The 12,879-nt window shown below is 34.7% G+C and overlaps 1 protein-coding gene across 1 annotated transcript in view; it reads right to left on the bottom strand.

Moving 5' to 3' along the window:
• LOC110449248 (collagen alpha-1(I) chain-like) overlaps window positions 1-11,709 on the bottom strand; it is a 131,607-nt gene extending 119,898 nt beyond the window's left edge. The window contains exon 1 of the mRNA XM_021495994.1: window positions 10,970-11,709. Coding sequence (XP_021351669.1) covers window positions 10,970-11,039 — 70 coding nt within the window. The 5' untranslated portion in view covers window positions 11,040-11,709. The remainder of the gene's footprint in view (window positions 1-10,969) is intronic.
• Window positions 11,710-12,879: the final 1,170 nt, after the last annotated feature.

The following is a 12,879-nucleotide window of genomic DNA, read 5'->3' as shown; positions in this document are numbered from 1 at the left end:
GATGGAAAAAGATACCAGAAAGTATGCAATTTTGATTAATATTTTGTGTCCGAGTTGGACAACATGTGTAGCATTTGATTGATAGGCAATATCTACACCGTAATTTCTCCAGCTTCAATGCAGACAACACTGTCAGAGACTGTTAGCAGCTCTAAACTAGCCCTGCCCATTCTGCACAGCAATTAACTATTACATAAGCTAATGCTGCCTCCATTAGGTTGAGTGATATGTGTGGTCATAAAACTAAAAAGACATCCTTTATCCTACCATTACAGCCCTAATAACATGTATAACCAATGAGGGAAAAGGGCTTAAAACAACTATTTCAGAATTTAAAAAATCAACAAAGGATTACCACTAGAACTATAGTGTACTTGAGTTATAAATTACATAGCGCCAAATGTATGTGTAATTAACATTATCCTGTTATTTTTGCGACAATATATGCAGAAAGAGAAGATGAATATATCGTGTACAAACAAGTGACAAATGCATGTAATACTCTTTTTAAGAGTTTGCTCAACTTAATGATAACTTATCGCAAACTTCCTATATAGTTTATGTACAAAATAATGAAGTTCAAAACTAAAATTTACTGTATAGGAATTCACACTGCTATCTTTTAGACAGAAGACATCAAAATATATGTAATTTGTTATAGAAACTTATCAAAAATCACATTTAAAAATGATTCCTTAATGATTAACTAAACTGACAACACTTGGAACAAATTGGACCCAAATATTTATTGGTGAACCAACTTGAACTCATTCACCCTTGAATTTTCAATGCATTGCACTAGATACCCACACTGAATATTTATTTCGTTTCTTTTCAAGAAAAGTAACCAATTAATTTGATGTTATAATTTTTAGGTTTTTTCACTGACTAGGCAATTATGTTGGCTTTTCTTTTGTTTTAGCGTCTCTTCAATTACTGTATTGCTTTATATTTTTTATTCATACTGGTAATCATTCTGTCACAATGAACAGCAACGTAGGTCTAGAAACAGAAATTTTAAGAATGTGAAGTCAAAATGTACTTGAACATTCTTGATCCGGTTGCCCACTTGAGAGAAAATTTCTCAATTACACATGGACCTACTGGGTCCACTGTGCGGTAATACAGTAGTACAAATGTGGCCAATTAAGTGATGTTTGGGCATGTTGTTATCCCACTAGTACTACAAGTACCTAGTGTGTCCAGGTATCAACCGCTATCTTAATTTGTTCAAGGGCCCTCTTCCTTTCCCACACTTTTTTCAGGTTAGTTGCAAGCATCCCCTTGACCCGGAGTCAATTAGGGCTTTGTAATGATTCAACATATTCGCACAGACATATTGCTTATTTACTGCTTATTTCGAGGCGTCGCATAGCGATGAGACATCTTCCTAAGATCCCTACTTAGACATCAACAAATGAGTTCATATCTAATAAGTAATGTATGTGTAGGCTAAATAATTTAGTCTTGGAAATATTTTGAAATAAAATTTCATTGTATTCATACTTATTTATTTCAAGATAAAACACTAAATCAATTGTGTCTTCCTTCTTTAACTCATTCACCTCTGAAGACACATTTGAACTCTTCCAATTCGTAGGTTGGATTAGTGCATTATAAAGATTCAGTGGTGAATGAGTTAAATTAAGTTCCCCCAATACTCGTCACCCTCTCATATTTTACAATAAAGAAGAAATAGGGAAAAAATAGTCAACCAGAAAGCCAAATATTTCATGTTAATTCCTTACGTTGTTTTAACTCATTCACCCCTGAACACTCATTTGAACTCTCCCAATTCAACGGTTGCAATAGTTCATTATAAAATCTCAGGGGTGAATGAGTTAGTTAATGCTGGTCTGTATATATGTTTAAACAGAACAGAATCACTTCTGCGCAGACAGCTCTGACTGGTCAATAATTGTCATGTTTTTTAAGGATCTTCAATTCTTCATGTTAGCAAGTTTTATCAATGGTTAGGCTATGCATTCTGCCAATAAGTGTTGTTTCTATTGCCGTCTTTTTTGAACCGATGAAAATGTTTGCGAAAACAGTCAGTGCTTAGCACAGAAACACAACTGTACTGGTAAAGTTTGCATTTAAAAATATGGATAAAACATTGAGAGTTCCCTTCCAAAATATGGAGACTCTGCTACTTAACTCATTCACCCCTGAAATTTTATAGTGAACTATTCCAACCTTTGAATTGGAAGAGTTCAATTGTGTCTTCAAGGGTAGATGAGTTAAACCTCAACAGTGTGAGTTTGAAATTACAGGAAACCTCTACAATTTATTTTGTCATTTTTTGTAGTTGCAAGACATAGTAATAACACAAGCACTCAGGGACTCGAGCTCCCTACCTTAAGAACATTTTAGGTATCTGGAGAAAGGTCCTTATTTGGTCATGAAAGTTAACAGATAATTGAATACTTGTACAACTTGTTTATCTCCAATGTTTTGTCACGAACACCAAAAACTCCTTTTAAATGTAACATTGTTCTGTTTTTGCAAGGGGGATTAAACATACATGTACGGCTATCATTTCTGAATTAGGATGTTACGATTTCCCTCGATCTAAACAACCGGTTACTGATTTTTATATACCTTTTTTACGATCCTAAAGTATGCATGTTTCACAAGCAGTGATCAAAGGGATAAGAAAATAGCAAAACAAACGAACACAGCATGCAGTGCATGTGCATGTAACGATGACCTGTGTTTACCTGGGCTTCGATGACCTGTGTTTACCTGGGCTTTGACGTAAACATTGCGACATTGTTTATACAAAGTAACGAGAATGTACAACATTGTTATAAATGAAGCTTACACTGCACGGTGCATTAACTTTTTATTTATACAAAATAACAAGATTGTTCAACATTGTAGTAAATTGAGAATGCATTGCATGGTGCATTAAATGTTAGGCTTTAATCCTTGAAGCAAATACATGTAATTTTTGCCGTCGACAAAAGCCTGCAAGAAACGCTGCACTCATGCATAAAACATGCTAATTATAGGGCTGTATGTACAGGCAGGAGCCTCCGGTATATAATGTATGTAAATTAACACAAATTCATTTAAATTGATGTACAGTGTGCTCGGTAGATATAGATAATATGTATATATATATAAGAGTGTTGGCTAACTTTTGACTTCTTTTGGTCCATTGCTCTCTCTGTAATAACTAAGACCTGCTATAATCTCCTTGACTATGTACTGTAAGTCTATAACAATGTTAAACCCCACCTAAACCTATTGGTCGAGTAAAATCCTAGATTAATCGGCCGAGGAATCTATAAAGATTTGCTTAGGGATGTATATTGTATAAATTTATACGGACAGGTCATGACTTACTGAAACATATATTGCTTCAAATGAAACCTTAACAAATCCAGGACACTGTTTTTATAGAGGTGAGTATACCTAGCGAATGCCTGCTGGTAATTTCTAGACAATGAAACTCTACACTAAATGAGAAGCAGAAGAAATATTTTTTTTATAACCATCACACGAAACTAGAAAGTACCTATGTCATAAAATGAAATGCTTGGCGCTTTAAGGGCGTGTATCTGATATTTTCTAAAACATTTAAAATTTCAAATGAATATTAAGGAAGGACCGAAAAAGCCTGAAGTGTTCATAATTGTTTAATAGTTAACCACTCTTTTCTCATTTCAAATACAGAAATAACATTTAACATGACCCACAACTAAGATAGATGAAATTTACCCTATCTACCCCCTATTTACCAATGATAAGCCCATAAATGGGTTTAAGTCTATCCCGTCTTTAAAACAGATTGGACAGATGAAGATTATCCTAATCTAAAGACAGATTAATTTGTCAATTGACGCTACTGGACTTCCACATGGTTGCATTCAACAGATATATATTCTGAAGATATTTCCGTGAGACAGACATATTGCTCCCTTAAATGAGCCAATCAAGATTCAATCTTATGTATATGTTACTTGTTCATAATAAAAATTTGATCGATATTATATTTTGAATAAAATACAACACCTCCCTATTGTTAAGGTTTTAGAGGCTCTTTAAAAAAAAAAAAAAAAAAAAGACATGCATCCTTAAAACACTTTCTTCCCCTACAAAGTCAGGACTAGGATTAAGTCTCCGATACATGGCACATGGATCCTTAAACCAGCATTTTCCCATCATTTACTCCTAAATCTCTGATAAGACAATAGAGCCTAGAAAATCTACCATAAAACACACCTAGTAAATTAATCAAGCATGTAAATGAAGTTGAAGTTTGTCTCTCCACAGACTTAGCACATAGGTAGATAAGGCTGTACACTTGCAATTAATCCCCCCCCCCTGACTGGTTCAGACAGGCAGTCCTTATGTGATACCCCACATCATGCAGGCCTCGCTGAAGCAGGCAGCAAAACTAATAGCCTGAACCCCCTTGCATCACCATGGCCAGCATCAGGTGAAAACAGACGCTTTGCTAAACCTTAACCCATGCACCCCTAAAGTCACATTTAAACCTTACCAAATCAAAGACTGGGAAAGTCTAGTTTAGATATATAGATGTGAATGAATTAAGATCCATGGACCAGGGGAGTGCAATTAAGGCAACAGTTATTGACAGATTTAGAGGGAGACATGCCGCTTGTTTAACCCAAGAGATCATTCAATTTTGGGTTACACAACCACCTTAATGTTTTCACCCCTGTTTATACAATTATATTAACATCTCTTCCTAACGCGCACTATAGAATATGTTCGTTTTAAACTGCGTTCATACTACTGTATACGCCGTCAAAATGAAGGTTAATTCTTATGTATATATATTAACCATTAGCCTTAGAAAACAGATAATAAACATAGGTTGCTAAAACCAAAAAAAAATAAAAAAATCCAGATAGATATAACATAAATTGGTTTTGAAGGGCTTATAGAGTTGCTGTGCTGCCTAAATCTTTCAGCTACTGTCTGTATGACAACCATCCAAAACTATCCCCAGATCAATGTATGACTGCACCTCTATGGAATTTGCTAGCTTTACTTTGGCTTACAGACAGCAACTGTCGCTCAACAGTTTAAATAAAGGGGACAAAGGCTTGCATAGTTGTTCACTTCCCAACAGACAATGTTTATCTGTGTTACATACATGTACAAACAGTTATTGTCCAAAAGTTAAAGGTGTAACTCAACTTTTGATCAAACAGCTGTCTCTGTCAGAAAACTATATTATCTGTTAAGTCATACCTGTCTGCAAAGAACCATTACCAGGTAAGTTATACCTGTCTCCGAGGGAAAACCAAGACCAAAGTTAAAAGCTGCCTGTATTCTCAAGACTTTACCTTTTACTATGGGTTTACTTTCCCTGAAGGTCTCAAAACCTTCGCGCTTCTCTAAATCTCATGTTCTCAACATTTAACTTCCTTTTCCTGTCCTTTCCTTTTATTTTAGACTTCCTCTTTCCATTTTAAAATTTGCACTTTACATAATTAACATGACTGTATTTGACCTTAAGCACACTGATTATTTACAAAGTAAGGTGTTATTAAGTCAGCTTAAAGAGAAATAAATTTTCATTTCTATGGTAGAATTAAACTTGATTAATAATTAAAATTGACCTGCTTATAAAAACTTAATTTACCTACGATAAAGCTTCATCATGACCTTGCATACTTAATTACTGCGAAGATTAATTATAACCCCATGGTAACCATTTAACCCTCATCCAAATCCCCTTATTTGAACCTGTTAATACAGAAAGGGTTTGGTATCGGAAATAACATACAATGTAAGTGTAAAATCTGCTTAACTCATTCACCCCTGAAGACACATTTGAACTCATCCAATTCAAAGGTTGGAATAGTTCATTCAGAAATTTCAGGGGTGAATGGGTTAATAAATCCAAGATTCTATTATGTTCTTCAAAATTACGTGACCATGCATGCAATGCAGTGCAAAGGTAAAACATCTCGCACAAGAATTATTTTCATGTTGAAAGTTAGATCTTTGGAACAACTTTCATGTCCCAACCAAAAAAGCAAGTTTCTGATATCCACAAAATATAAGCACATGAATGTGAATAGTTTCACATAAGTAGGACGGCTTACTATTAGACATGGGCTTATCAATGGTCATACACAGCAAGAGCTAGTGCAATTATAGACTCATAAATACAGTATGACACTTTCCCTGTTGGGTTATTATTTTTTTCAATATGGTAGTACACAATAAATTTACACATTTATTTCACATCATGTTTTAATTCTCCCAGAATTTATTAACCATATCAAAATTTATTTTTATATTCTTTCATATCAGCATTTTAGAAGCAACACGAGATAGAAATGAAAATTCCTGCCAAAATTTTACCCCTCAAATGTGTTGATAGAAACAGTTAACAAATCATATTCTATTGAATCGGTTACAAGAGCCATCTGCCCTCAATAGTTATATAGACTTAAGCAGTCAAATACTCTTATCAGTTGATTTTTTTTGCAGCTGAGGTACACCCTTATAAAACTTTCTGCGCTTGATAACTCTCAGCAGTTTTATGTAACAAATTTTACACAAAAAACATATACAACCTAAGAGACGCTTAAACCCCATTAAATTTAATAAAGAGTAAATATTTATTACATATATATCTGGAATTTGTTAGAGAAATTTAATCAGACGTCATACTGCTGTGAAATCTGCTGGGGAAATTTACTATTTTCAATTGGAACATGCCGTACAGCTCAGTGTCAACATTCCTCTGAAAGAAAAGGTCGAAGTTTGTCTTTTTTACTTAAACGGGACTTCAAACATGTTAAACACAGGTGCATGCTTATTAACACCGAAAAACGCTCGTCTCATTCATTTCCCATCTTGTTTAAATACTCTCTGATAAACCTGGAAGTCTGCACTCTTGAGTTGTAATTTCTAAAGACCGGTCCTGCAATCCCTCAAGTACGTCAAACCGACATGTATAGATTAAAAGTTATCGTAATAGCCTCCAACACAGCTATATACCATTGCATGATATATTCATTAACATGTTACAAAAAATTGCAAATGCTCGTTTTGTCGTTAACATATTATTCTAATGTAAAAATAAAACTGCAATGTACTGAATTGCTCAAAAACTGTGAGAAATCAGATTATATTCTCACACTCCTTCACTTCCTTTAATCACTTAAGAAATTTCATAAATACCGGTAAACTGGTGAACTTTTCAATGAGCACAAGTTTGTTCATTCACCCCTGAAGTTCCATATAAACTTGTCCAACCTTTGAATTGGAAGAGTTCAAATGTGTCTTCAGGGTTGTATGAGGTAAGTATACATGTTACCTTAATAAGGCACCCTGTTAGATCAGTCATTTTATTTTATTATGTTATATTCATGATATTCAGTTGAAATATATTGAATATAATGAACGTTAATTTTGTATGATATTGTATTGTTGGTTTTAATCTGTAATCCACGCTCCATATCGCTGATCAAATGTATCTGATGTCCTTTCAAATAGTTTTATTTTTTCTACTACGTACAGTCACTGTGGAGTTATTATTCAGCGAACTTGTGTTAATTTCTCTAAAATGCAATGGCCAGACAAGGATTCGATCCCGGAACCCTCCAAACTCTAGACGGACGCTCTACTAATTTAGCTACCAGTCCAGTTTCCCTACAATACAAAGACAATCATAGTCTGCAAGAGTAAGAACTTTTTTTCAACTTTTCTTAATTTGGTTAAAAACAATACACGTATTTATACTACAAAAATGATGCTGCAAGTCCAGCGGATAAATTTCGTGTTTTATAATCAAGAGGTCCTGCAATCATGATCAAATCCCTGGGATTGACACTTTGCCCGCTGAAGGCTGAACTATTTCCCCTCACCACAGATATTTAGTAACAATAACAGAATTGTACCACTTTAACCCTTTCACCCCTATGTAACTCTCGTAGACTCTACCATGCATTGATATGGATGAGTCCATTATAGTCTAAAGTGGTGAAAGGGTTAAGTTTAATTCAAAGTATTACATCTCAGCATAACCAGCATCATTCCTCAATGCCATTTTTTAGGCTTTTGGAGTGGACTATGAGTTATGGTATATATGAGCTAGCGTAATGGTGTAAAGCCTCGGATGTGACTCGTCTACTTCACAACACATTGGACAAAAAAATGAGAGAGAAAAAATGTCCATAAATAAGAATTAAATTACAATAAGTAATAAACTGTGTCAAGTATTTTTCTCCATCCTTGAAATTAAGTTCTTATTTCAATGTGTTCATATACCTCTGTATACGAATATATTTAATATTGTAGACCGTCGATGTTGTCATATTTCAAAATACCACACAAGAGGTAGCGTAGGTTGAATTTTAAAGAATTCATTGACAGATCTGTAAGTAGATTACAGACACAATTACCAATTGTTACTTGTTGTGCACAAATTTAATGAATGATATGATATATAAATTATCTTAGTAAACTACAAATTCAATCAGTTTAGGCGAAGTAGCCTGCAGTTATTACTTTTCCTCTGTGTACTTTATTACACAACTACACACAGGTACATTCATAAACTAATTGGACAGTCATTTTCCCCAGGTCACATATTTACTATGCGAGACACATTTAGACCAATGATTCCGTAGTTCTCAGACATCAGTCATTATGCAATTTAACATACCATTCTGACAAGGTCTTCAATTTCAGGGAGGCCATTTAGATCGTCACAATCGAGGAAACTTTTGATATATTTGATCACGTTTATTGAAAATGAATAGATTTTTCTAAGGCTCCTTGGGTTTGTTGTGCATTTATTTTACCATAGAGAAAGATATAAGCAATTAAAAATATATCTTGCGGGGACTTCAAACAAAGGATCCTTAAAAACTGTATATTAACTCATTCACCCCTGAAATTTCATAATGAACTTTTCCAACTTTTGATTTGGAAGAGTTCAAATGTGTCTACAGGGGTGAATGAATTAACAAAAATGAAAAGGAATGGGCTATAAATTACATGAAAAAGAAACTCTAGCAATATACATTCGGTATATAAAATACAGCTTCACACAGAGACTACAGTAGGTTCCAGATCAACCATCAAATCCTGACTAACCCATGTTGTAAGATATGTAACACTAGGCTATCGTTTGCATGGATACGGTACATTCCATATTTCCCAATACTCTACAGAGTGACTCAGTTAATTAACTTTTAATAATGTAGTTCAGTCAACTTTTTAAGAGGCTCATTACGGTACATCCAGATTATCCAAAAGAGCTAATAAGCTTATATATAGAATCCGCCTGAAGAAGCCCACAGTAGAAGGCAGAGAGGCCTAGCGGACGATCTGAAAACATTATGTTTTTATTCTATATTTTCCTTCGCAAGGACTTATTTATTTATTATCTACTATATATATATATATATTATTTCTAATATTGTTGCATGTACACTGGAAGATTTTTTTTGAGTGAATACGGTAAATTCCATATATACCTGTATACTGGTGTAAAATCCAACTTAATAATAACTGCCCTATGGCATTTAGGACATCACAGATTATAACTATAGTCTAGGTCAGTTTGTCACAACCACTGGGCTGTGATGTTAAAGGATTATTTTGCTAGTACAGTATGTAAACCATATTTGACTGCATAAACACACACCCTCCCTCTGCAAGTTTTCAGTGATTTTTTTTTATCTTCTTTCTAAAGGGACTTGTGCCTTGTGACTTTGGGAAAATATATTGCATACAAAAAGCATGAATTCGGGGGAATAAATCTCTGGTTTTCACCGTTTGGGAATGAAAATAAAACATACAAACACTTTCATTTCTAAATACAGAAAACTGGAACATTGGATAGATGAGTTTAGCAAGTTTCAGCTATAAGAACTTCAACAATTTTGTCTTTGACTTAAAAAATGACAAAAGAATGTTAAGAAAAATTATATAATAGAGTCAGACATCGGTCCAGTCGAAATCTCACGAAGATTCACTAGCATCAAGTTATGAATATTAAACGAAAAATGTTGAATAAGTGGCAAAAACGAATTGAGGCAGTTTATTGGACATTCATGATTACATCATGGCTAAGTTTTAATGTAATATAGGACTGCCATGGGGAAAGGGATGACAATAAATATTCAACCTGGCACACTACCAGAGCTATAGATGGATTAGATAGAAATTTTGTCAGGAATAAATTTAAATGACATCAGAAAATTGCAACTGGCACGGCTGGGACTCAAATGAAACCTTGACAGACCATACACTCTCGAGAGTGTATCGTGATAGACATGCTACACACTCAAAGGAACATGGATGACTTGCCTAACATTGTACATCTCCTCCCTTCCCCAATTCCAAAAGTTGTATTAACCCATCACTGATAAGTTTTATCAGTTTCTGCCTCCAGCACCGATTTAAATGTTTTGTAGTAAACAAAAACATGCTTTCTTGACATAACTTATCAATTTGTACACATCTGTAGAAGGATAATGAATTCAAGCCAGACTGTCTGGAGATGTTGATTTCTGTATATATGTACCTTTATTTATCTATAATCTTGCTTTACACTCTCTTTGTAGATCTCTCTCTCTATATATATACAAAGTTTGCGTAACTTATCAGATTGCCAAAGGGCTGTTGAATCTTCATCTATATAACGTCCCGTCCGTTCTAAATAAAAGCGATTAATTAGCTTGATGGGTCGGCACAACCCTACCCCAGAGCCTCGGTAAAGGGGACCTACCTGTGCACACAGGTAACATACACAGGTATAACACGGTATGTCTGAAGGTCCTATACACAGTTCTAGTACACTAGTGATATAGGGTTTACAAACTGTGTTGAGTATGAATGAATGGGAGTGGAGAAATACGTAAAGAAGCAGGTATAATATAATTAAGCAGACGATACGACACCTTGAAATACATATATTAGGTCCCAGGTATACATATGATATATTATAAATATGATCACTTACCTGGTTGGGATTCCACCGTCGCTAACACAACAGAGAGAATGAGCACCACACATTTGGGTAAAATCCGCATTGTGTCTACCCTCTTCGCCAAAGACCTGAAGAAAAAATATCTAACGGAGCAAATTTTCCTCCGAATATAAAACGCGAAGAGAAAGTAGAGTGTGGGATCCCCACTTCACGTGCCGGGTTTATGTGTCGTCTGCCAAACACGGCGATTTTTCACCTGTGTTGATTCGGAATGTTTCCCAGTCGTATATCGTAATCGATTCTCCTCAAAATATGATTAAATCCTAATCAAATGATCATGATTATGTTAGAAGTACAAACAACACATTGACACAGAATCAATCCATTCCTGGATTAGCCCCTGAAGCTGTGGAAAGCTCGCAATCGGGCTGACTCGTACACCGCGACACAGTCTCTGTTGGAGGGTATACAACGTACTCCAGTCCACCGCTGGCACGTGAAGCGGACTAGTCGAGTTTGGGGGAGGAGTATACAATGTTTATGACGTAAGGGCTAAATTCATCTGAGTTCTGGGACAATTCAGCGCGACTTGAATGACATGGTCCTATATATGCTTGTAGACTACCGGTATATATGTCTATCACGTAAGGAAAACATGCCGAAATATTCAGCGGACATATACGTCGCTACACTATTTACATACAACGCTATTCACGCTGTGTAAATCTACCGGGCTGAGCACGGAACAGACCAAGCGTTAAGGGGGCGCATACACATACCCAACACGGCGAAGTGTATGGTTTGGGGAACAGAGGGATCGTTTATTATATCACTTATAACGAACTAGAGACCTTAGTTTGTGAGGGCATTCCCTATTCACATTTATTTGAGCAATACAGTTGAACTGGGTGTACTCGTGTGCTGTTAAATTTGACTTGGTGATCTCAGCCTTAAGACGAAATTAACAGCCGGAAAGAAATTGACCTTTATGTCCGTCTAGACTTCTTTTCTCACTTTAAAAAGATGGACATGTGCAATCTGTGTGGTATAATATAAAATAAGATTTAGCAACAATGTTTTCCCACAAAGTGCATGTACAAAGTAATACTTTCTTTAGGCCTACATGTATTAAAGGTAATTTTGAATCGCGGTGTTAAGTGGATATACATATTCGCATAGACATCTTTGTCTTACGAAACATTTGTGCATGGACTAAATATTGTTATATTGAAATGTCACATTGTAGCATATTTCATATGAATTAAAATTTCACATTGTATCATATTTCTTATGAATTGAAATGTCACATTAAAGCATATTTCTTATGAATTGAAATGTCACATTAAAGCATATTTGTGCGGGTTGAAATATTACATTGTATTATATTTATATCAATTTCATATGATTTTAAATGTCACATTATATCCTATTCGTGTGAATTGAATTGTTAAATTGTAGCATATAAATTAAAATGTCGATTTACATTGTATTATATTATAACGTAAATTATGCAAATATTCATTGAGGTGTACATGTGATACACCGATCAAATTGATTTAATTTCACTACTGTATAAATTGCAAAATAAGCATATTCATATGAATAGCAATGCATGCATATTATCAATAATTAGATCATACAGATTCTAACGTAAGCATACTGACATAAATGTCAATGTAAAAATATCCAAACGAATTCCAAAGTAATAATATTCATATATAGAATTCCACTATGAAGTATAGCTATGATGGATCAACACTGTGCGCTAGAGATCAAGATGAATGAGAATGAAATTGATATCAATATAATAAACTACTGTATATGACCATCGGACTATTACACGCGGTAATTGCTATTGTGATATTCAGTAGGTCTGTGTTCTCATTTTAACACGACAGATCGAAATACAGATAACCCAAATTCTCTTGTTATTATGCCACTAA

The sequence above is a fragment of the Mizuhopecten yessoensis genome, unplaced genomic scaffold (genome assembly GCF_002113885.1).
Source record: "Mizuhopecten yessoensis strain PY_sf001 unplaced genomic scaffold, ASM211388v2 scaffold4537, whole genome shotgun sequence".
Lineage (NCBI taxonomy): Eukaryota > Metazoa > Mollusca > Bivalvia > Pectinida > Pectinidae > Mizuhopecten > Mizuhopecten yessoensis.
The sequence above is the reverse complement of the archived record's forward strand: the minus strand, read 5'-3'. Positions and strand labels throughout refer to the sequence as shown.